Source organism: Stegostoma tigrinum, chromosome 21 (assembly GCF_030684315.1).
Source record: "Stegostoma tigrinum isolate sSteTig4 chromosome 21, sSteTig4.hap1, whole genome shotgun sequence".
NCBI classification, from domain to species: domain Eukaryota; kingdom Metazoa; phylum Chordata; class Chondrichthyes; order Orectolobiformes; family Stegostomatidae; genus Stegostoma; species Stegostoma tigrinum.
In genome coordinates this window covers 36,467,031-36,493,782 of record NC_081374.1, presented here as the reverse complement: position 1 = coordinate 36,493,782, position 26,752 = coordinate 36,467,031, and the positions used below count along the sequence as shown (strand labels likewise).

At 41.2% G+C, this 26,752-nt stretch overlaps 1 protein-coding gene across 4 annotated transcripts in view; it reads right to left on the bottom strand.

The window, feature by feature from the left end:
* LOC125462993 (alpha-1,3-mannosyl-glycoprotein 4-beta-N-acetylglucosaminyltransferase C-like) overlaps positions 1-26,752 on the bottom strand; it is a 91,591-nt gene that overhangs the window by 22,512 nt on the left and 42,327 nt on the right. For all 4 annotated transcript variants that reach the window (XM_059653443.1, XM_048553575.2, XM_048553576.2 and 1 more), the window contains exon 2: positions 1,754-1,906. In XM_059653443.1, the coding sequence (XP_059509426.1) occupies positions 1,754-1,852 (99 nt within the window). In that variant the 5' untranslated portion in view covers positions 1,853-1,906. The remainder of the gene's footprint in view (positions 1-1,753; positions 1,907-26,752) is intronic.

Below are 26,752 nucleotides of genomic sequence, written 5' to 3'. Positions count from 1 at the left end.
CATGATGAGCAATGCCACTCCCCCACCGCTTTTACCTCCCTCCCTATCTCTTTTGAAACATCTATACCCTGGAACATCCAACAACCCTTCCTGTCCCTGTGTTATCCAAGTCTCTGTAATGGCCACAGCACTGTAGTTCCAAGTACTGATCTATGCTCTAAATTCATCACCCTTATTCCTGACACTTCATGCATTGAAGTAGATACACCTCAACCTATTGCACTGATTGTCACTTTGCCCTATCAACTGCTATCCTTCCTCACAGATTCTCTGCTCACTCTATCTGCCTTTACACCGGTTACCCCATCCTCTGATCTGTGGTTCCGGTTCCCATCCCCCTACCAAACTAGTTTAAACCCTCCCGAAGAGCTCTAGCTAATCCCCTGCCCAGGATATTGGTGCCCCTCCAGTTCAGGGGCAACTGTCCTTCGTGTACAGGTCCCACCTTCCCCAGAAGGTAACCCAATGATCCACAAACCTGAAGCTCTCCCTCCTATAGCAGCTCTGTAGCCACGTGTTCAGCTGCACTTGCTCTCTGTTTCTGGCCTCACTAGCCCGTGGCACTGGTAGATTACTACCCTGCTTGTCCTGGCTTTCAGGTTCTGTCCCAGCTCTCTATATTCACATTTCGGGTCCTCATCCCGTTTCCTAGCTGTTTAAATTGAAAACCTGCGATCATCAGGGCTCATCCAGGAATTGAATCAGGGACCTCTCGCACATCTGCGATCTACAACCTCCAAAGCAAGAATCATACCCCTAGACCAGCGAGCCATTGCCAAATGTCTTCATTATTTATCAAATATAGATTTTTCTCTTATATCCCAAGGTCTTTGTGGCTTTATAGGAGTTTTCTTAGTGAAAGCTCCATTTACACACGGGAACATACATAACTGAAGACATCAGTCTGTCAGGATGTCACCAAGTCAGTATGGTGTATGGCTGGAGACGAATTTGCAGTTGGTGATGTTCACATGTATCTGTTGCCCTTGTCCTTTGTGTGGTAGAGGTTGCAGGTTTGCGAGTTTAAAATCAGGGATATACAAAAGGCATGAATGGCTAGAGATTTTAGAGGTAGGAAGGGATAAAGTAATTAGTTCCCTATTCATAGAGTCACTACACTGTGGAAACAGGCTTTTTGGCCTAACAAGTCCACACCAACCTGCACAGCATCCCACCCAGACCCATCCCCCATAACCTTCTCCACCCCCGCCCCCCCCAATCTATTGATGGGGATGGTTTATAAGCTACAGAGAAAATGCATATTTCCTAAAGTTGCAATTTTGTTGCATCTGCAATATTAGGAGCTGCTAGAAATAAGTGGCTTTCACTTAAAGATATATGATGGTGGACCTGTTTCTGTATTGAGTTGGAGACAAGTTATTTTAATGATACTTTTGATGGCTGGCAAATTTAATCTGAACATTTTTCCACATTATTCACAATGTCAAATTCCCCAGCCTTTCGGAGAAAATGGCTCTTTCTGATTATCATTAGCATTAAAGGCTTCAGAACACAGATGTCAACAGGGAAGTTTCTTATGTTTGGAATCAATGAAATAATGTGGTGAACTTGTCAGACATTGTCCTGTTACACACGGTGGTATAAATTGTTGAATTGAACACACATGAAAGATGCTCATTGTCACTTGTTGTGAAAGTGCCTACTGAGTCATACCTGGCAGACAACTAACAAGTTTTCCAAAAAGCTGATGCAAAGTGGACTCCCATCACACTGTACCACAGGGAATACTCACCAAAATGCTCCCTTCATCCTTCATACAGAGGTACATCAAAAGACAAAAAAACAGGAAGGAACCAACCGTCGTCACTGATCGTTTCCAGTAGCATCTCATTGCAGCAGGATTTTTCCAAGCTGATCATGAGTCAGGGCTGCTTTCAGTCTCACTCTGAAAACAAAACACAAAATACTTGTCAAATTGGATTTTGAATCTTCTGGTAAGTAAGAGGCAGCATCATTTTGGAAGGAGGCTATTGTATTTTATAGAAGTCCAGTACACATGGAGAGAGCATGAGGCTTTACTGTGATGGGCAACGTGCTCAAACAGCTAGTGACTATTTACTGCTGACATGTATGCATGAAGATTGAAAAATCGGACAGCATACCAGGGAATGCCAAATCCAAGGACTCTTTCCGCTCCTTCCGTCAGTATAATGAAGGAGGAAAAGAAGTGCTCTTTTTAAATTGGGAAAATTCGGGTCTGGAAAATCTTTATGATTTTGTGTGCTTTTAAAGTTGAAAGAGTCTCTCCACAACCTGGGAAAAATGGAACATAACTAGCCAAAGGTACATTATTTAACTGATTTATGCCATTTCTTACAAAATGCCTGTGAGGTGACAAAATAAACTGAGTGAGTTGGCACACCAGTCTCTTTTCCCAGTGACATTCTCCTTTCTGAGTCTTCCTTTAAGAAGAATCAAACCAAGCTGGTTCACACACATGGTGTAAGTTTTAAGAACACACTTATCTATGCAATTCTTTTGTATTCTAATTGGTACACCATTTTGCGCTGATTTGCTTTATCAAAGTGTACCTCGTTTTGTATCAAATTGCTACTGTAGCTTTTGCAATATTGGGCCCTAAATTAGAAACAAAACTTCAAGCTATTAATTTATCTGGAAGTATTCTAAATGTTATGTAAAGGGATGTGATAACCCGATATAATTTTGAGCTTATCAAAAGACTCTTTGAACCAAAAAACCTTTGCAAACTGGAACCCTATTTAATGCAATTGCGCTTGACATAATTTCCTTTCTATTCTCTTCTATTTTAAGCTAGATGATGGATAGCATGGGCAGGTGTAACTGCAGAGGCTGTTATCTCTAAAGTATTAGAGGCATTGTCACCAAACTAGAGAGAAGAGAATATCTATGAAGTGAGCTCATTCTATCTTCTACACACAGGAGGCTGGTGACAGGTACACTTCATACTGTCCAGCCTTTACACAGGTGAATTGTGTGAACCCCTTGAAGTTACAACTTTGCTTGCAGTATTGTGCCCACAGTGTATACTTTGCAACATAATCAGCCCATGATTTGACTCTATTCTTGTGCTAGTTCAATGACTTCTCATTAGTCATTCTTCTTGTCCCAATTAATATGTCAGTATGTATCTGAAACACAATAACTCAAACACCTCCAGTTTAATTGCATCAGGAACTACACAATATCTGGAGCAAATTTTAAGCACAAAGCTGTTTTTGAGCTTTCCATTATAGAAAAAGCTTCCTGACAGTAAGAGCTCATTTCAACCACAGGGACTGGAAATTGTGCAATTAATTGTCAAGATTGGAGGAGTGAGACCATCAGCTGCAAGGACTAGAATTAACTGCTTTCCACTTTTGACAACTGCAGATAGCTGCACTAAAGTGAACGTAGCAAAATAAAACTCAAACCTATCAAACAGATGGACACACATCTGACGGAAACTGACACAGTCTTCAATTTATTTAAAAATAGTTTTTGTGTTATTAATTATTGTATTAGCAGATTTTTATAATGTTTGAATGGTTTCTCATTTTAAATGATTATCAGAGTCCACTACTAAATCATTTATATTACCAAAAAATGTTAAATTCATTAATCATGAAGTCGCAAAATGGTAAACGAACTACTCAATGTGATTTTAAGGTAGCTGCCTTGACACGATAGCCGTGCTGCCCCTCTCTAATTCAAAACTTTGTGGATTCAAACTTCAGTTCATGCATGTAATCTAGGCTAATGCATTGCTGATGCCTTGGTCTTCTGGATGAGACATTTATGCTCGTAGGGGAATATGAAAAATCCCATAGTACATTTTGAAGACAACTAGCAAACTTCCCTAGGCCAGCATACTTCACGTAACACTGCTAAATCTATCCAGCTACATTGTGGAACCTTGCTGTGCACCAACTGGCCATCACATCTTGTTGATAATAAAATGTGAGGCTGGATGAACACAGCAGGCCAAGCAGCATCTCAGGAGCACAAAAGCTGACGTTTTGGGCCTAGACCCTTCATCAGAGAGGGGGAAGGGATGAGAGTTCTGGAATAAATAGGGAGAGAGGGGGAGGCGGACCGAAGATGGAGAGAAAAGAAGATAGGTGGAGAGAGTATAGGTGGGGAGGTGGGGAGGGGTTAGGTCAGTCCAGGGAAGACGGACAGGTCAAGGAGGTGGGATGAGGTTAGTAGGTAGATGGGGGTGCGGCTTGGGGTGGGAGGAAGGGATGGGTGAGAGGAAGAACAGGTTAGGGAGGCAGAGACAGGTTGGACTGGTTTTGGGATGCAGTGGGTGGAGGGGAGGAGCTGGGCTGGTTGTGTGGTGCAGTGGGGGGAGGGGACGAACTGGGCTGGTTTAGGGATGCAGTTGGGGAAGGGGAGATTTTGAGGGGAGGGTGGGTGGGAGGAGGTGTATTCTAGGTAGCTGTGGGAGTCGGTGGGCTTGAAATGGACATCAGTTACAAGCTGGTTGCCTGAGATGGAGACTGAGAGGTCCAGGAAGGTGAGGGATGTGCTGGAGATGGCCCAGGTGAACTGAAGGTTGGGGTGGAAGGTGTTGGCGAAGTGGATGAACTGTTCGAGCTCCTCTGGGGAGAAAGAGGCGGCGCCGATACAGTCATCAATGTACCGGAGAATACACCTCCTCCCACCCACCCTCCTGCAAAAATTCCATCCCCTATTCCCAATTCCTCCGCCTCCGCCACATCTGCTCCCACGACAAGACATTCCACTCCCGCACATCCCAGATGTCCAAGTTCTTCAAGGACCGCAACTTTCCCCCCACAGTGATCAAGAACGCCCTCGACCGCGTCTCCCGCATTTCCCACAACACATCCCTCACACCCCGCCCCTGCCACAACCGCCCAAAGAGGATCCCCCTCGTTCTCACACACCACCCCACCAACCTCCGGATACAACGCATCATCCTCCGACACTTCCGCCATCTACAATCCGACCCCACCACCCAAGACATTTTTCCATCCCCACCCCTGTCTGCTTTCCGGAGAGACCACTCTCACCGTGACTCCCTTGTTCGCTCCACACTGCCCTCTAACCCCACCACACCTGGCACCTTCCCCTGCAACCGCAGGAAATGCTACACTTGCCCCCACACCTCCTCCCTCACCCCTAACCCAGACCCCAAGATGACATTCCACATTAAGCAGAGGTTCACCTGCACATCTGCCAATGTGGTATACTGCATCCACTGTACCCGGTGTGGCTTCCTCTACATTGGGGAAACCAAGCGAAGGCTTGGAGACTGCTTTGCAGAACACCTCCGCTCAGTTCGCAACAAACAACTGCACCTCCCAGTCGCAAACCATTTCCACTCCCCCTCCCATTCTTTAGATGACATGTCCATCATGGGCCTCCTGCACTGCCACAATGATGCCACCCGAAGGTTGCAGGAACAGCAACTCATATTCCGCCTGGGAACCCTGCAGCCTAATGGTATCAATGTGGACTTCACCAGTTTCAAAATCTCCCCTTCCCCAACTGCATCCCTAAACCAGCCCAGTTCGTCTCCTCCCCACACTGCACCACACAACCAGCCCAGCTCCTCCCCTCCACCCACTGCATCCCAAAACCAGTCCAACCTATCTCTGCCTCCCTAACCTGTTCTTCCTCTCACCCATCCCTTCCTCCCACCCCAAGCCGCACCCCCATCTACCTACTAACCTCATCCCACCTCCTTGACCTGTCCGTCTTCCCTGGACTGACCTATCCCCTCCCTACCTCCCCACCTATACTCTCTCCACCTATCTTCTTTTCTCTCCATCTTCGGTCCGCCTCCCCCTCTCTCCCTATTTATTCCAGAACCCTCATCCCATCCCCCTCTCTGATGAAGGGTCTAGGCCCGAAACGTCAGCTTTTGTGCTCCTGAGATGCTGCTTGGCCTGCTGTGTTCATCCAGCCTCACATTTTATTATCTTGGATTCTCCAGCATCTGCAGTTCCCATTATCACTGATCACATCTTGTTGACCCTGGTTCAGAAGCACTTAATTGGCTGTGTAGTACTTAGCTGTTTCAAAGTATTATTGAACTGCACTAACCAGCTTTGCAATGCAATCTGAGCTGGAGAAACAAATTTGATGTTACATTTAGTATTCAGTGAAGGATTGGAGAAAATGAGCTGGTGTTCCAGCTTCTGATTCTCACTGTTCTGAGTCTGGGTTCCGATGAACCTAAAGTGATGATGTAGAGGCTCAGTGATTATCACTGCTGCCTCACAGCATCAGGGGCCCAAGTTTGTTTCCAGCTTCAGGGGACTGTCTGTGGGGATATTGCACATTCTCCCTGTGCTTACATGTGTTTCCTAGGGGTGCTCCAGTTTCCTCCTGCTGTCCAAAGTTGTGCAGCTTAGGTGAACTGGCCATGTTAAATTGCCTGTGGTGTGCAGGGATGTGCAGGCTAGGTGGGTTAGCCATTGGAAATGCAGGATTATACGATAGGGGTGTGGGTCTGGGTTGGATGCTTTTTGGAGGGTCGGTGGTGACTTGATGGGCAAATGGCCTGTTTCCACACAATAGGGATTCTATGATTTTAAGTGCTATAGTGTGCATGAGGATAGTCATCATTTCTGTCTAACTTTGGTCTTATTGAGTAAACAATAGGAAGTTTAGGACATTACTGTAACCATTTACAGATTAACAAATATGACCAACATTACTACAGAGTGTGTTAAGAGCAAACTAGCCTCAGGTCTGTCTCCTGCCAGCCCCTTCTTTACTCTGATCAAGTCCCCACGGCACCACAACAGTGGGTGGTGTTTACTGCACTGTATCAATTATTAATCTTTTCACACCCATGTACAACAGCGGCCCTTTTGACAAAATGTACACGTGCTCACACAGTACTAGAAAGAGGACAAAGCTTGGAAAATACTGACCAAACCGTGTTGGCCTGTCTATTGTATCTTCTTCAATTGTTCTAGCATAGATACTGCACAGGGTCTTATATTTTGTGAATGGAATATATATGATTCAAGAAGTATTTTTTCAAAAGTAAAAATGTAATTTTCAGCGTCTGGGAGAATTTGTAGCTGCCAGTTTAAATACCAATCTTTTCAGAGTCTTGCTTCAGGAATTCGCTGATATTGTTCAAGTCCAGTCAGCCACATAGATAATCATTATGCAGTTTTTAAATACTTAGAGAACAGCTTAGAGCTAATTGTACAGTCAGTGATGGAAAGAGAACTGTAAACTCCACAACTTTCACATGCCATCTAAGTGAAAAAATACTCACTAATCTCCCACAACATTACTGCTGAATTTACCACAAAGGAACCTCCTCCTCAACTGCTCCCATCGACTGGGGAGTGGTGATCGTAGGTTAAACTACTATCAGCCATCTCATTTCAAAGAGACAGCAACCCATGGTCCAGGAGAGCTGTGGCAAGTTCAGATTATGACAGCTACAATACAACAGCATTTTACGTGGCTTGTTCCCTTTAGGCTACCTGTGGGGAAAAGGCAATATTAGGCACGACCTTCTGGTAATCGTAACTCCCGTTAACCTTACGGCTGATATAACAGCTCAGAAATGAACTGGCCTCTTGAGAAGTGGGCACTCAATTGTAGCACAGATGCTAGGGAACTTGGGGAAATAAATATTGATGTCTTGAAGAGAGTCCACATTACCTAAGAGGTGATATGCTGGAAGTCTTAAAATGCATTAAAGTAGGTAAATCTCCAGGATCTGATGAAGTGCATCCAGGACTTTGTGGGAGACTAGGCAGGAAATTGCGGCGCACCTAGCAGAGATTTGTAGCTTGGGTTGTGAACATTGTGGTTGGTTGGCTCGCTGAGCTGGTTCATTGTTGTTCCGCAGATGTTTCATTAACCTGCTGGGTAACATCATCATCGCCATCAACAAACACTTAGAACTCAACCCCATTACAAACTTTTGCAAAGGAAAACCGAAGTGAGGTAATCCAGCTCAACAGACTCCAGAGGTTAAAAACCAGAGGGGAAAACACAATGGCGCTTCATTGGAGGCTGCACTGATGTTACCCAGCAGGGCAATGAAACGTCTGCAGAACAACAATTGTAGGGCTGTTTGACTGCTCTGCAATAAAAAGGATATTATTAAACTAGAAAGAGTGCAGAAAAGATTTACTAGGATGTTACCTGGACAGGGATGTCTGAGTTATGAGGAGAGGGTGGATAGGCTGAGACTGTTTTCTCTGGAGCGTAGAAGACTGAGGGGTGACCTTTTTGGAGAATTATAAAATCATGAGAGGCATTAATAGGATACCTAGCCAACAGCATTTTCCCCAAGGTACGGGAGTCCAAAACTAGAGGGCACGGGTTTAAGGTGAGAGGGGAGAGATACAAAAGGGTCCACAGGGACAATTTTTTTACATAGAGGGTGATGACTGTCTGGAACAGGCTGCCAGAGGCAGTGGAAGGAGGTGAGTATAACTTTGTCATTTAAGAAACATTTGGACAGGTGTATGGATGGGATAAGCAAAGAGGGATATGGACCAAGCACAGACAAAATGGGTCTCGTTTACTTGGGAAAAGTAGGGGGCTTGCGTAAATTGGGCCAAAGGGCCTGTTTGCATGCTGTAAACCTCTACGACTCTAAAGTGAAGGAATCTGCAAAAGAAACCCAGTTTTAACCAGCAACACATTGTATTTTTATATTCAAAGACCTCTGGGCTCCAAAATGTCATTATTCCATCAAATGGAAATTCAAGAAATACAAGTCTGAGCTCACCTGGAGTGTAGTTTGTTCAGGCTGAAGAGACATACAATTGATGAATTGGTTGAAAGAGAGTGTGCTGATTCACTACCCTTTCAAATGCAACATTTTGTAAAATGATTACAGGTTACCTCAAGGATCTGGTCAGCATAACTACTGGCCTGCAGTGGCTAGGAGCTGCAAAGGCTGTTCAATAGGGCATTAATACTTGGAGGGAACCTGGTACAAAAGATCTTCAAATAGACAACTCACAAGTACTTGATCACATATAGGGTGCAGGAATAATTCTGCAAAAATCTGTGAAAATTTACGAAAAGGAGCCTTCAAAGGGCATGTGCAAGGTATACAAAGCACATCTTTTTACACAAAGCCGAATTCCCTATTGTAGCAATAAATCGTCTCTCCATATAAATCAGTGCAGAGCAATAAAGTCACATGTTTCAATTTTCTGACCTTTAAAACCATTGGGAAACATATTCTAGTCCGATTACCAGAGAGCCTACAACCACATAATTACTTCTATTAACATGGTGGCTCTCTTGTGCATCCTGCAGACACACGTTGCCATGGATAAGATATATATTAGGTATAAAATTTTGCTATCCAAGAAGGGCCTTAAAAAGGACAGGGCTTTATACAAATTGTAAATTAGAAACACAAACAAAGAGCCCCAAGGTCATGATTTCTGCTGGCAAACTGATTTACGATGTTTTTTTGGATCAGATTTTTGATTTCTTCTATAATGATGAGGGAAATTCACAGCCTGAGAGCAGACGGGTTCTATAAACAGAAAATATCAAATCATTCTCTCAGGTGGATCTCCAAAGTGGGTAATAGTCGGTGAAATCAGAGCTCAAAGTATATCCTTGCTGCTTCATCATGGCCATAGCTCCTAGCTGGGATGCATTTCAAAATGTCAAGCAATAAACAGGGTGTGTCGTCAACACAATTGCTTTCTTTGGCAAAATGGTTTCTGATCTTGTGAAAGTGACATGGTTTGGAAGTCATCTCATCTGCTTTAAAAGTAATGGCAAATGCGAATGGACAGAAGTGCATCAGATTCCACCAGAAGAACCACTGAAACAGCTGCAAGTCAACTATTTACCAAGGTAGTAAACAATTATGTCTTGAATATAGGAGGAGAATGACATTTGCTAAGCTGTTCAAACTTGTCCAACAACCTCCTGGAAATTCAACTATAAAGGAGCCTCTTAGGTTACTAAAAAACTTCTACTTTCGAAACACTAAACTACAACAAAAGTCAACACATCTAATTAAACTACATGAGATAATGGGAACTGCAGATGCTGGAGATTCCAAGATAATAAAATGTGAGGCTGGATGAACACAGCAGGCCAAGCAGCATCTCAGGAGCACAAAAGCTGACGTTTCGGGCCTGGGCCCTTCATCAGAGAGGGGGATGGGGGGAGGGAACTGGAATAAATAGGGAGAGAGGGGGAGGCGGACCGAAGATGGAGAGTAAAGAAGATAGGTGGAGAGGGAGTAGGTGGGGAGGTAGGGAGGGGATAGGTCAGTCCAGGGAAGACGGACAGGTCAAGGAGGTGGGATGAGGTTAGTAGGTAGCTGGGGGTGCGGCTTGGGGTGGGAGGAAGGGATGGGTGAGAGGAAGAACCGGTTAGGGAGGCAGAGACAGGTTGGACTGGTTTTGGGATGCAGTGGGTGGGGGGGAAGAGCTGGGCTGGTTGTGTGGTGCAGTGTGGGGAGGGGATGAACTGGGCTGGTTTAGGGATGCAGTGGGGGAAGGGGAGATTTTGAAACTGGTGAAGTCCACATTGATACCATATGGCTGCAGGGTTCCCAGGCGGAATATGAGTTGCTGTTCCTGCAACCTTCGGGTGGCATCATTGTGGCAGTGCAGGAGGCCCATGATGGACATGTCATCAAGAGAATGGGAGGGGGAGTGGAAATGGTTTGCGACTGGGAGGTGCAGTTGTTTGTTACGAACTGTACCCGGTGCGGCTTCCTCTACATTGGGGAAACCAAGCGGAGGCTTGGGGACCGCTTTGCAGAACACCTCCGCTCAGTTCGTAACAAACAACTGCACCTCCCAGTCGCAAACCATTTCCACTCCCCCTCCCATTCTCTTGATGACATGTCCATCATGGGCCTCCTGCACTGCCACAATGATGCCACCCGAAGGTTGCAGGAACAGCAACTCATATTCCGCCTGGGAACCCTGCAGCCATATGGTATCAATGTGGACTTCACCAGTTTCAAAATCTCCCCTTCCCCCACTGCATCCCTAAACCAGCCCAGTTCATCCCCTCCCCCCACTGCACCACACAACCAGCCCAGCTCTTCCCCCCCGCCCACTGCATCCCAAAACCAGTCCAACCTGTCTCTGCCTCCCTAACCGGTTCTTCCTCTCACCCATCCCTTCCTCCCACCCCAAGCCGCACCCCCAGCTACCTACTAACCTCATCCCACCTCCTTGACCTGTCCGTCTTCCCTGGACTGACCTATCCCCTCCCTACCTCCCCACCTACACCCTCTCCACCTATCTTCTTTACTCTCCATCTTCGGTCCGCCTCCCCCTCTCTCCCTATTTATTCCAGTTCCCTCCCCCCATCCCCCTCTCTGATGAAGGGTCCAGGCCCGAAACGTCAGCTTTTGTGCTCCTGAGATGCTGCTTGGCCTGCTGTGTTCATCCAGCCTCACATTTTATTATCTTAATTAAACTACATGCCTGCCATTAAAGAACAATGGAGATAATTATACATTGTAATTCTATTGCTTTTCTCTAAATCTGTATCTAAATACTGTGTTCTGATATTGTTTGAGAGTCAAACAAGTTAGACAGTATATCCTCAAATCGTCTAGGGCAGGCGTAGGATATTAAGTGGCTTCTTTGTTTAAAATCTAAATAAAGCTTGAAATTACTGCAATTGGGACAATCACTCTGAAGGTAAGAAAGTACACACAACTTACATGCAAAACAGTTTAAAAAGGACCAAATTCTATGACAAAAAGTAGACAGAAATATTAAAACTTTTGTTCAACCCACTAAGGTCATTTCAATTTTCTGCTTTCTGTTTGTTTGGAATATTTGGGCCCAATTTTATTCTAATTCAAGGTGATACAACAGAGAAGTTATCATAACCTTGGAAGCTTAAAAATACATAAGAAGCTAGCATGTGGAAAGTTATTTGATGGCTTGGGTGGATTTGAATGCTTTAAATGTAGTCTGTGTGCTGCTAGGCGTTAAGAAGTCATAGTTGCTATGGTAACAGTTATGTCATTCAAACTTCAGATTGTGTCGTTGACTTATATGGTTTTCCTTCTGTGTTCAGGTAGAGATACATATGAAAGGGAGAGAGAGAAAAAACAAGCTAGCAGCTGGAAAAATACTGAACTATTTCTGCCTGTTACATGTTTACCATCTTGCCAAATGTTCCTATTGTCACAATCAGTCTTGTTTTGTACAGTACAATAATTTTGATATATGTTCCATCTTGTATTTCCTCCACGTTTTCTATTTCCACATTTGTATTAACATGAATGAAATGGTTTCCATGGTTTCCTCACAATTACAGGAACTTGGGTAAATTTAAAATGCAAGGTCAAATGTGTTCTACTTCTCTCTTTTTTTGGGACTTTGAATGTATTCTGACTTATCTCCACTGATTTCCTTATGTCTCTCTGCCTGCTGCTTCTGTTCTGCTTCACTGGTTAGTATTGATATCACATTATAAAACCCATCATACTGCTGACATCCCCTTGTATTTTTCATGAAACATTACTTCTGTGTCAGGTGTCTCAATGGATATATGCAGCATACCACTGCCAGTGAAATGAATGAAAGCGGACATTCATTCATAGATTTCACAAGTTAAGATCACCACTTTACATCGGGCCATTTGATTTAAACACCAGCTGTCTTCAGAAAGGAAAACTGAAGACTAAACAAAGAAAATTGGTACTTGTCATCCTTATCAGTAGATTGCAAATTTCTGTGCAACAGGGAGCCTTTGTTATTACTTCCTTTCTTTTCATTTCATAATGTCTTTACCCTTACAATTTATTTTACTTAAATGGTCCCAAATAGAGAGGGAAGATAAAATAGCTCTATACAGCTTTAGTTGTCCCAAAATGCTTTCAAGCTAAATGAAACATTTATTGAAGCCAATTGAGGAACCCTGGTAGTTAATGTGCATCCAGCTAGGTACCACAGCAAAGTAATAATATCATTTTAGAATGGTTACAGCATAGGAGACCATTCAGCCCACCTCATGTTTGTGTTGACTCTTTCCAAGAATCACTTGGTTTCACTGCTACATCTTTTCTCCCCACAGTTCTGGGAAATTTGGTGCTGATCCAATTTCCTTTTGAAAGCCACAAAGGACTCTACTTCCTCTCAGGCAGTACATTTCAGATCATAACTACATGCTGTAAAAAGGTGCTGCCTTAGGCTGGATGGTACACCAAGGCTGGGCTTCTCATTCTTCATTCTAAATGTCCTCTCCTTAGCCAGCTTGCCATGGCTTGATTTTCCAAACAATAGTTCTTTAATTATTATAAAGAAAGACTTCCAATCATCCCTATGGGATTAAGTCTCATCTCCAACCAGAGGGCAGCAGTTCAGTGCCACACCAGGATCAATGGCTACTAACGATATTGCAGATGATGATGATATAAATGTTGGTGTGAGGATAAATAGTGAGAAGGATAGCCTTCGATTACAGGAGGATACAGACAGCTGATCAGATGGGCTAATAAATGGCAAATGGGATTCTATCTGAATAAGTGTGAGGTGATGTACTTGGGCAGGGCAAACAAGGCAAGGGAATACATGATAAAAGGTAGGAGCTTGAGAAGCACAGAGGGTCAGAGTGATCTTGGTAGACAAGCAGATAAAGTGTCAGTCTGTGGAATGAAAAGATGTTGTCTATGTGAGATGCCCTCAGCAGTCAAATAGTTGAGCAAAACACTCAGATGAATGGAATCAGAGAATGACTAGATTGGGAGGCACGTTATATCAGCACAGTCCTTTAAATGAGGAGAAGCGCAGTGAAAAAGTAGATTATGGGTTGTAATGATCAGCGCTCTCCCCCTCTCAGCGTTAATAGTTGAATAAAAACACTATGAATAATTTTGTAAAACACAGTTTGCCTCATGTATTGTCTGGAAAAAAAGGATCATTCAGAAGTGTACCCCCTGTTAAAGATGACTAATTAGAGATCTCCTGAGTAAAAGCTCAATTTTCAATCCATTATGGCGTGTTACTGGCATTCATAATAAGACACAAGATGAAATGTGTAATTTATTAAAATTTGGTACATCGCTGCAAAATGCTTATTGCCTCACCATGTAAGAGAAAACCTTCAGTCAGACCTTCCATTTCTCTATAGGCTGGGGCATTGTACAATGTAAGTAATTTTTAGGAGTTTAAGCTACACTGCATTCCCACCAGGCAGCAAGATTAGCTTAGTCACTTGAACCAATAAAACATCAACATTTGGGGAATATGACCCACTATCAAGAGGCAAAGCAAAATCAGTTATTCAACAGGGATCCTTCCCCAGTGGATTGCTTCTTAAGTGTACTGTGTGGTAGTCGCCTTCAACTTTGCTCTGTGCTAAGTTAGTTGATCTGAGCCAGTACTGTTGCATTATCGCATGGACAGGTAATGCACCTTCAAGCCAGTTACACATCACAACATGTGATATAAAAAGGTACCCACCCTGCCTTGTCACTCAGTGCAACTGAGTCCTTGTAGTGAGTTAAGTCAGTTACTTGTATGTAATGTATAGTAACATCAATAAGCACAGAAGTCGAAACATGTACATTTGTTATGTTGTAGCAATGTATGTTAACATTGTTAATAAGTGTCACAATATCCGTCTCAAGGAGAACCCACTATGTTACAAGTTACAAGTGCTACAAAACAGGCAGCACGCATACTGGCAATGGTGTTAACACAAGTGCTAGATATGAACAACAGGCATATTTTCGGCTGCAATGTTCCTTCCCTATTAAAGGACTAGGCACAGAACAATTTCAGACATCCTTCTCTGGTTATTCTTAAGTAATTTCTACTAGGAACTGTACATGCAATGCCCTGAAATGAGGAGAAAATCATATTTAGCTGCGATGGTGCCTGTCCTCTTTAGCCCCGAGTGAAGCAGCCCAGGTTTACCTCCAAAGAACAGCCGTCTGAGTGAGCTCCTGGTGGGCACCTGTCACCTCTCCACATTGGTTGGCTGTGCAAGTCTTACTTCTGCAAAACTGAAGGCCAGTGGGGGAGGAAAACAGAAAAAGGACACGTTCTATCATGTTTTTGGTGGGATATTTTGTTATAAGCCTCTCTATAAACTCTGTCACTCTCAATTGCTATCTACCACTCTCAGAAACTGGTCACTAAAGCAGGTTAGTTAACATTAAAGTACATTTAATACTATGTTGAGCACAGAATAAGAATTGGTTTGAAATTTTTATTTTGCACTAAAAACTTCACTGTAAGAGGTCTATTTGACAGCAGCAGAGGAAACCCTATCTGCTGATTTCATCCTCTGAATAATGGAAATAACAGCTGGCTGAGTGAATGATTTATTGGAGGTCTCACAGCATTATCAAGCAACATGAGGCAGGATTTTGCAAACACCATGCAGCAGCTTTCTAAGGATACCTAGTGCTTTTATTGGAAAAAGCCACCGGTGTGGCAAATAGAATATCAAGGGCATTTAATAGTAATATTACACTTTTATACAGATCAATGGCTAATTTTGATTTGTGTTGTTGATTCGTTTGATTATTGTGTTTAGCAACAATCACAGACCATTCCCAGAATTACAACCAAGGGACTATTTCAACTTGCCCAATTTGAAGGAGAGAGCATCAATCTTCTGTCTGTAAATTGTAATTTATTGGTCATTGGATCTGACATTTATAAAATATCAGCCAAAAAACTTGAAACTGGTGCAATGTACTCAACATGACAGGTGCCACATTGGAAAAAATCATAAAATGAAACAAAATAGGCAATCCTATAATATAAATATCTACATAAAATGTGCTACGAGCAAGTATCATATCTGAAAGATGAACACATGTTCTACTCTCAATATACACTGATTGATCTGTAATCTGCTTTGAAATGTGTTCTCTATGATGTTGCATTCACTTTTATCCAAAAGCTGAAATGAAGTTTGTGATCAAGGTACACAGGGGTATTAATTCCTCATGTTTGCTCTGTTAGTACATTAGGAGGACACACACAATCTGATTTTATCCTTGAAGGCAACTGGATGATAATGTAACAACAGAATTTAGAGGAAATAACACCCATACTACCAACCCCATTGATCAATTAAAACATTATGATATTCAATTACCAAATATTTCAGGTTAATTATGATAGTCAATAAATAATTACTCTGTGAAATATACTCTAATGTGAGTGACTCAGTTTGAATTGGTCTCTCACGGTAAGGGATGTATGCAAAAATCTGAGTAGATTCTCGGCAGTTATTATGGTATTGGATCAGAGATAATAGGAACTGCAGATGCTGCAGAATCCAAGATAACAAAGTGTAGAGCTGGATGAACACAGCAGCCCACGCAGCATCTTAGGAGCAGAAAAGCTGACGTTTCGAAGGGTCTAGGCCTGAAACATCAGCTTTTCTGCTCCTCAGATGCTCCTTGGCCTGCTGTGTTCATCCAGCTCTACACTTTGTTATTTTGGTATTGGACCCAAGTCTATCCCTGAATTGCAGTTTTGTTTTTCATTTCTAAAGTCAAGCATCTTTACAGATTTTGAATAAAAATGTCATTATTTATAATACCAAAAACAAATCAAATACTTTATGATCATCCATGTATGATCTAACCATGGGAAAGAAACAATATAATTTCAATCCTTTTCAGATCACTGAAACAAGTGACCAATCACTTTCATGTAAAATACTTCTTGAATGTGCATCCCTTCATTGTCTGCTACTAATTATCTTTCATGAATGTCTTTGTCCATCCAGGAAAGCTTTGCAAAAATTCTTGTCAAACCTAAAATACTGTTGTGCTCTGTCTCACAGTTAGTATTTTCGGGTACCTTGAAGACATTGTATCATGATCATACCATAGAATGTGACCTAAAGGTTTCATGCTCCATCCACCCCAAAGTGCTCCATCACTTGAAGTTTGAATACCTATTGGAGGCATGCTGATTTCTGTAACTTAAAAACTAAATATCACTCCAGATACTTACATTTCTGCGCATGTAATGTTTGTACATAATAGCAAGTTGTAATGAATGTCTGTTAGATTCTTCAGTACCATGATATCCAAGCCTAGTTTAATGTTACAAGGGGTAATATTAACATTTGTCACATCAGGTAAAATACCCTGAAGGCAAAACAACTCAACAACGAAAGGGTACTAAAGTGGAAAAGCAGAATTACTGAATATCCACCTTAGCATTGATTAAACTTTAGGAAACATGGTAAATTCACTGAGGGGGACATCATTGCACAAGTGCCAACATAGAACTTTAAAGACTTGCTGTCAACTACACCTGCAGTGAATTGGAGTTTCATAGTTCAAATATATTTAACCAGGAAGATTAGAATATAAAATTCTTTAGATTTCCCAAATTAAATAAGGATTTGTTTTACAAAACAGCAACATTAGAGGGTCTAGGCCGAAAACGTCAGCTCTTGTGCTCCTAAGATGCTGCTTGGCCTGCTGTGTTCATCCAACCCACACTCTGTTACATTGTAATTGTATGTGTGTTACTATAGGAATGAACTGTTTCACTTTTCAGTTTTGTAAATCTATATTCTAAAATAACTCTTCCTGGAAACTTGAGGTTTATGGTAGATGTCTTACCAATTTGAATATACTAACTTCCCAATTTTGAGGGTGACTATTTCAATGACAGCTTCTAAGGCTAGAAACTAACATACAAACAAGCAAACTGAAGCAGCAAGAATGAAGGAGCTCCCGTTACACTTCTATTTTACAATCTTCTGGCTGTTGAGTCATTACTTGAAAGTGTATCTCCATCTCAATGCTACTTGCTCATTACTGTATAAACTATGGCTGGATGATCATTCAGCACACTCAAGGTTGTACACCATGTTCAGAACTGACTTGTTAGGATAAACTTTTCAATGCTTTACTTCATTAACCATTGCCTTTTTTAAAAAAAAAATCAGAATAGCACATTTGTGCTTGAGTGTAACTTATACTTGCCAAGAGTGCTTAATTAAACAGTTTAAATCCATACGATCATGACATGGCTTTAACAAGATTTTCATACCAAAACTTTTAACTTTGCTGTCAATCAAAATTCTGTCAATCTTAGCCTTGAGTGTGTTCAATGACTCAGCTTCAACTGCTGTGGAAAAAAATTCTCATGACTGATGATCTTTTGAGTGAAGAAACTCATTCTTCATAGGAATATACCATTTAGGAGCAGAAGTAGACCATTCATCCCCACAAATCTACACTGCTATTCAATACAATCATGGTCAATCTGATTATTTCACTTTCCAGCTGACTCTGGTGACCTTTCACTCCCTTCCCTCTCTCTGTCTTAATAGGGAAAGGCTATTTTTAAACTGTTCTAGATTTCCACCACAAGCGGAATCATGTAAGCATTTATTTTGTCCAACTCTCTCAGTCTTACATGTCATGGGATAATTACCTGTCGTATTAAATGCCTTTGGATGCACCCAGTGTCATTGCGTTTATCTTCTAAAGTTAAAATCCCTGCCTAATGACAGGTTTGTTGAACCAACACGCTGAATATCAGTAGATGTAAAATTTCAATTATGAAGGTTAAAAATGTAGAATATTTTTTAAATGGTAAGAGGTTAGAGAGTGTAGACAGTGCAATGGGACCTGGGTGTCCACCATAATAAGACACTGAACGCTAACATGCAGAAGCAGCATGCTATTAGGAGGACTGAAGGAATATTAGCTTTTCTCACAACGGATTAGAATACAGGAATAGTGAAGTCTTGTTTCAATGGTATAGAAACTTGGTTAGACTGCATCTGTAGTGTTGTCTGTTACCTCGGAAAGATATTATTGTTAGAGAAGGAGAGCAACAAAGATTCACTAGACTTGTTCCCAGTATGGGGGGAAGGTCCTATGAAGAATGGCTGGACCTGTATTCTTTACAGTTTCAAAGAATCGGAAGTGATCTCATTAAAACTTACAAAATACTTGAAGGGATAGAGAAGGTAGATGCAGGAAAGATGTTGCTCTGGTTGGGGAGTCTAGAACCAGGGGCACAGTTTGAAAATAAGGGGAATGCCATTTAGAAATGAGGTAAGAACATCTTTTCTTCAAAAAAAAACAAACTTAGCAGATTGTGAATCTTCAGAATTCTTGACACCAGAGGACTACGGAAGCTCAGGTTGTGAATATATTTAAACTAGAAATTGATAGATTTCTGATTAGCAGTGTGCGGGGTTATGGGGATTGTCCGTGTAAAAGGTACTGAAGTGTTCAATCATCCATTAATAGTACCAGAAGGCAGAGGGCTCGATGGGCTGATTAGCCTACAAACATGTTTCTTTGTTCCCATATTGACTAAACTGGCAAGAACTGCAGTATTTTTTCCCCCCCCTCCGTGTCCTGTTTTTCACTACACAATTCATTAGACCGTGGGATATTAGATGAAGTATTTAAAAGATTTAAAATGTACAGGCTGCAAAATGATGTATTATGCACGAAGGAGACTAGACAGGATCCTAATCATTCTAGTTGCAGAAAAATAATTAGTGTTTGTAAAGATTCAATTAACCATATAAATTTACCATTAATCATTCAAAAAACTATTCAAATGGAACACTCTGAACTTTGGACTAAGACTTAACTTGCTTTTTTTAATTAAAAAGGAATTAAAATTCCTACTAAAAGGCTATGAATCCCTAAAAATTACATCAGGTTTTGCAGCATGGATATAGTTCAGTGAGACTATTAATTTAGCCTCCCTTCCACTTTATTTCAGCTCTCCCATCAACATTATCCTGCTATCTTTTTCTTCATTTATGTACATTCCCTATAAATACTTTGATGCTAATCATGTCATTTGAGATTTCCTCAATCTTACACTCGGTATATCTTAATACTGTGATAATGCTCCATGTGGAAGAACAAGCAAGTACTCTTCCTTATTCACTTCCGTATTCTCTTTCTTGGGTTATAATGGGCCTTCAGCATTAAAGGAATATGCCGAAGTCTTGACACAAATTACTTTATGGATACATTTATCTGATAATGATCATGGGTAAAACTTTGGATATTTTATTAAGAGTGCCCAGACGAATATAAATTATTTTTACTGTTGTAGAAGCAAATCCATGAATTTCAGACTCTTTTCATCTGAACAAAGGACACAGCCACTTCCAATGACAAGCCCCTTTGTGCTCAAGTTATCATTGGAGCAGCTGATTAAATTACTCTGATATGTGGGCTGATTCTGATGGCAAGATCTTATGTTGGCAATGTACACAGGTAAACCACAAAGCCGTACAGAAAAGATCTGTACACAACGTACCTACAGTCTACCTGCTGTTTTATCTCTACAGTAAATGTATCAATGATCATTGACCTGACATATTAAAACTGCTTCTCACTCCACAGATGCCACCACACCAGCTTCTGACATTTACTGTTTTTAATTCACATTATAAATTGATGCTGTTTTAGTGTGTTGATTTTGTAATTGTGGGTTGCATTGCAAGTTGGATAAAGTGATTGGCAATGAGTGCTCAGTTAATATTAACTGTTCATGAGTTTAAAGATAAGAACACAAAAGTACACCCTCTAAGAATGATACATAACCTTGTTTAGCGGCTCTATGTTACAACAGTTTTGATATGGCACCCTACTTCAATTTTATACTCAACCTCATCTCTCTAGATCACTGAGACAGATTTAAAACCCACTACCTGACTGTCAATACAATTCAACTGCTTCACTTCAACCAGAAAGTCTTCAGCCAGGGACTGAGTGCAGTATCTGTTTCTCCAGCATATTTTCAGCCACTGAACCAAAGTATAAACGGCTTTGCAGCAATAACATCAAGTTTTCTCCACTTGTCTCGTTATGGCAATGATCAATGTTCCTCAACACTTTCCTCCTGAATGTTTTTAAACTTTGATTATGTTCTCCTAAAGGGACATGTTGAAATGAATACAATCTGCAATTAATTCTTTTTAAGAGTTTCAAAAACAGAATTCTTAGTTAAACAGCAGGGAGGTTTTCCTCGGTAATTTGGCTTATATTTATTCTGTGACCAATATCAATAAAACCAATTATCTGGTCATTATCACATTGCTACTTATGTTGCGTATTGGTTGCTTTGTTTCCTACGTTATAATTGTCACCACACCTCAATAGAGTTGATTCACTATATCCTGAACTGATCGAAGGTACAATATCACGGCAATGTTTTTCACGTCTCCACCTCCCTTAGTCTCTTCCTGTGAAAGTTCTGGGTTCTTCCCCTTACTTTCCCCACCAAGGAAAACAGAAATAGATATGGTTTAAATAGTGACATATGACTAAAATCATACACTAAAGAAAATATGTCCTCATTTTCTGACAACTAGAAGAGCTGAAGTCACTACCATCCTTATAAAATTTATTATTTAAAATGTTAGCATTAATTTCATCAAGTCATATAGTAACCGGGTATTTTTTGTTTAAGCATTAGTATCACTTCAGGCTGAGATGGACTTACTTTATTATATCACTTGCTCCGTAAAAGAAGGTCAATGCCAAGCCATTTGCTAAATATTAATGGCAGGCATCAATAGGGACAGGCATCATTTGTAAAGTAAAGTAGCCAAATTTATTTGGAAACACTTAGCAATATCAGGCAGCATTGATAACACAAAGTGAAGTAGAGAATTCCAAAAATTCACCACCTTCATAGTGAAAAAGTTAGTCCTCTTTTCAGTTCTAAATGTCTTATCTTCTATTCTGAGAATATGTCTCATGATTCTAAACGCACAAACATACAATCTGCCTTCTGAATTACTTGCCACACTTGCATGCTCGATTTCACTGACTTGAACAAGGAGATCCAGCTCCCTTTGGACATCAGCACTATTCAATTTATCACTAATAAAGAAATACTTTATTCCATTATTTCCTTCAAAAGTAGACAACCTCACACTTATTCATATTATATATTTCTTCTGCTATGCTCTTACCCACTTAGTCTACATAAATCCCTCTAAGGCCTCTTGCCACCTCCTCATAGCTCATATTCCCACCAAGCCTTGTATGATCTGAAAACTTGGAAATATGTTAGATTTTAGAATTAGAATCCCTACAGTGTGGAAACAGGCCCTTCAGCCCAACAAGTCCACACAGAACCTCAGAACATCCCACCCAGACCCATACCCTATAACCCACCTAAGCTACACATCCCTGGGCACTATGGGCAATTTAGCATGGCCAATCCGCCTAACCTGCACATCTTTGGACTGTGGGAGGAAACTGGAGCACCCGGAGGAAACCCACGCAGACAAGGGGAGAATGTGCAAACTCCACACAGACAGACACCTGAGGACAGAATCGAACCTGGGTCCCTGGTGCTATGAGACAGCAGTGTTAACCACTATGCCACTGTGCCACCCCTAAGATGTATATGTTAGACTGAGTATTTCTAATGAATCTGTGTTATGGCACAACTTCAAGGCAAGCAGGACTTGAGCCTGGCCCTCCTGGGCCAGAGGTAGGGACACTAACACTGCACCACAACATTTGCTAATGGCGATAAATCACAAGTTAAGTTTGGCTAAACACAGGTAACATGGCCAATGATTTCGAGGTATCTGAGATAGTACAACCAGTCCCTGATGTTCATTGATATGGATTGTGAATGACTGGGCCCCAAGCAGTGACACTTGAAAGGTGCTCACCAATGCAACCACTATCTCTATAGTCACTTCCTTTAGCACTCCAGGGCACAGGGCATCAGGTGCTGGGAATGGTAAATTGTTGGAGGTGCTGTCTTTTGAAAAAGTTAGTTTAACGGAGGTCCAGTCCATCTTTTCACATGCCTTTCCACGCTTTCAGATCAGCACAGTCTTCTGAAGTTGGGTGGAGTATTCGAGGAGCAGAAAGCAGGACGTTAGAATTTGGAGATAGTAGAAACTGCCGATGCTGGAGAATTTGAGATAACAAGGTGTCGACCTCGATGAACACAGCAGGCCAAGCAGCAGAGGAACGCCAAGGCTGACGTTTTGGGTCTGGACTCTAGGCTGGAAATGTCAGCTTTCCTGCTCCTCTGATGTTGCTTGGCCTGCTGTATTCATCCAGCTCTACATCTTGTTTTGTTAGAATTTAGCATTTGTAACATACTGGAGTTTGTAAAATGCTGGGGGGAATGCACTGCAACCCTTTAAAAGATGTTGTGCTTTTTCTATGCTTAGAAATTCAAAAAGGATATTTGCAGGCATCAAATTATGGGTTTGCAGGTGCACAGACAGCACCTGAATTGGAACATTTGTATCAAAGACTAATACAGTTCACTGGCCAAGAAGCAGTTTTGTTTTGTTATCAAGACAACAAATTTTGAATTTAGCCAATTAATTTGAATGAGGCATCCAGATACCAAATACAATTAAATTTAAATGTGATGGTTTTGACAACATATGATCAATCTTATCGTAAGAAACTGGAATGTCATCAAGGGTGTAAAAGATGACTGTTGGACAAAGAGAGCAGAGCTAACTGCCATCTGCCAGAGTTAACATCTCTCAGCTCTCAAGAGAGAATCACTGGCTCCCTCGGTCTTACCTAAGTTTTAGAAAAAGCATCATCTAAATCAAAGATACCTATGGTGTAACTAGCTCATATTCCTGACAGGGGAATCAACTGAGAAGGTGTTCCACACAAATCATTTGATGGAGAAGGCACAGAACATTCCGGAAGAGACATAACCAGGCTGGAATTTCAAGAGACTAAGTTTTAAAAATTCTGTTTTACATACGTGGAAAAAATAACATTAGAATGTTGTTCGATTCAGGAAGAGTTACTAGTTAGAAGGGGTTTACTCAGTTTGTTAATAACTTAGTTAATTGTTTCACTATTAAGAGTTAGATAGTTAAATTGTTACTTGTTGATTGTAGAGTGAGTGTCAGGGGTTTATTTTATTCAACCACTAGAAGTTGCTGAAAGGCAGGTTACACCACTTTTTACACTCCATTTTAACAGACTATAAGGAGAAGACCTCCTTTTTGGTGTTTTGGTTTTAGTTCTCAGGGATGGGGGGTTTTATAACAGATTGGGGGCTTAGGTCTGGGATCTAGTCAGCTCATGTCCAGGACTTGGATGGATTTGCACAGATCTGGACGTATTTGAACAGATTTAGAGTATAAATGGGTCCCAGCAGATTTAAACAGACTTGGAGACTAGTGTCCCAGATCTTTAAATAAAAGTTAGGTGAGAAGTTGAAAATCTGTTTTACTTTGGTTGCTTGTTGTTGGTTGAGTCAACAGTGAGATAATGGCTCTCTCAGTAACTAAGAGTTTTCTGAGGTGTGGAAGATGCAACCTTTACAAAAGGTGAGCAAGGAAAAACAGCTGGAATTGGTAGACAAGCAGGAGTTGGTTTTCTGAAGAAGGGTCTAGGCCCGAAACGTCAGTCTTCCTGCTCCTCTGATGCCGTTTGGCCTGCTGTGTTCATCCAGCTCTACACCTTGTTATCTAAGTTGGAGTTGGTATTGCCTCTGTCTGTGAGAAAAGAAGTAGTAATTACGGCAATAGCTTGACATGTAAATTTACTGGAAAGGCCATCAGAATTGTTAGAAATGGCTAGAGTTCAATTGCTGATGAAGCAACTTGAACATGACCGGGAATTGAAACAGTTTGAATTCTGGCTACAAGCAGAGGAAAGAAAAAAAAGAGAAAAAGAGAGTTTCAACTTCTGAAGTTGCAAATCAGATAGGACAGATGACCAAAAATGATGGAAATGAAGGTAGAAGATAGGCTTAGTGAGGAGAGGGGTGATGATGAGCAGACCCATCATAGCTAAAGAACTGGTAGGATACAGAACAAATATGTCAAAATATTACTAAAATTTGATGAAAAAGATATCGAAGCCTTTTTCATTTCCTTTTAGGAGTTGGCTAAACAGAATGAAATTTGGGTCTTGATGTGCCTCAGAATAACTAAATAATGAGGAAGTCTTTAAGGAATGTCCTGAGGAACAGAGCTCTGAATTGAAAGATTTGTTGCAGCACTGTATGTAGAGATAGAATAGGGAGGACCAACACCATAGTACATGAGATTGATGTAGGGGATGCTGTTTCAATAAAACAACACTCCTACAAGATTAATCCTTTCAAAGCAGTGCAGGTTAAAAAAACAAGTGGAAGTAATGCTCCAAGAAGACATCATAGAGCCGAGTCAAAATGAGAGGAGTTTGCTGATTGTGTTTGTTCCCAACCTGATGGTACTCAGCGATTCTGCATAAATTTTCAGAAGGTCAATGTTGGGACCAAATCTGACTCAGACCAAATTCCAAGGCTGGATGACTGTGTGGAAAAAAAGGGCAAAGTTAGGCTTACCTCATAGTTACTGACAAGTATCTTTGTTGGAGACAGTGAAAGAAGTTTTTGTTTTTGCAACCCCAAATGGGCGATATCCATTTAAAGTAATGCCTTTTGGAATGAAAATCACACCAGCCACTTTTCAAAGGCTTATGAAGGGTTATTGCAAGAAATTGATATGTCGAGTATATAAAAGAATAGGGCACTTGGACAAAGACAGGAGAGTGAAATGCAATCTCTCAGAGTTAACACCTCTCAGCTCTCAAAGTCTTCTAAGTTTTAGAGAAAGCACCATCTAAATCAAAGGTACCTATGGCACAACGGGCTAATATTCCTGACAGGAGAATCGACGGAGAAGGCTCTCTTGACAGTACATTCAATGGAGAAAGCACAGAACATTTCAGAAACACTAAGCCTGACTATAATTTTGAGAGACTAAATTTCATTTTTAAAAGTTTTATTTTCCATAAGTTGGATTTGTATTTATTGGAACAGCATACCATTAGAATTCTGATACTTTGTTCCAAATGACCACCATTCATGAGTTTGACTACAACTTATTCAACACTAAGAAATCACATCACACCTCAAGCTGTCCTATATCACATCTATTATAGTCACATCTGGAGTGGGAATGAATTCCTCGCCTGGGTTTGGTATGTAAAGAAGGGCTTTTGTTTTCAATTCAACGTGTAATTCAAAACATGTAAAGTTATGAATAAATCAAGATCACAAGGTGGGGAGCTGGAGGAACACAGCAGGCCAGGCAGCATCAGAGGAGCAGGAAAGCTGACGTGGTTCGGGTCTGGACCCTTCTTCAGAAAATGGGTCCAGAAGAGGTTCACAGACCCGAGAAATCAGCTTTCCTGCTCCTCTGATGCTGCCTGGCCTGCTGTGTTCCTCCAGCTCCAGACCTTGTTATCTCAGACTCCAGCATCAGCAATTCTTACTATCTATGAATAGATCAAGTTTGCTATTGTGTGAGTAAGTTCATGCATTTGTTTTACATCAGTAGCTCTAAAGAAGATTTACATTAGACTTGAAATGTTAACTTTGTTTCTCTCTCCACAGACGCTGCCAGGCCTGATGTTCACCAGCATTTTCAGCTTTTTATTTCAGATTTCCAACGTCTGTAGTGTTTTTTGCTTTAACTTGTTTTATTCTTATACTGTTAGCTGAATGAATTTAAACTTTATAACAAAAATATATCCGTCCCAAAACTGGCCTCAAACAAAAAGACCAGCACACATGTTACAGGAAATGGGAAATGGAATTTAAGTGAAAATGTCCCCAAGAAAGAAAGAAAGAAATGTGTTCTGATTTTGGTCATGAAGTTCTGGTGTGGTTGCGACCAAGTTCAGGCTGGAGACAATGTCTTTTACTACATTCCTTTTTTCTAGAATTGATTCTTTGGCATTTGAAGCTTCTTTTTAGTTTTAAATTCTTTATCTCTGTGATGCATTCCAACTTATAAGAAAGATTGGGTTAGAACTTGAAAAAAAGATTTATTCAGA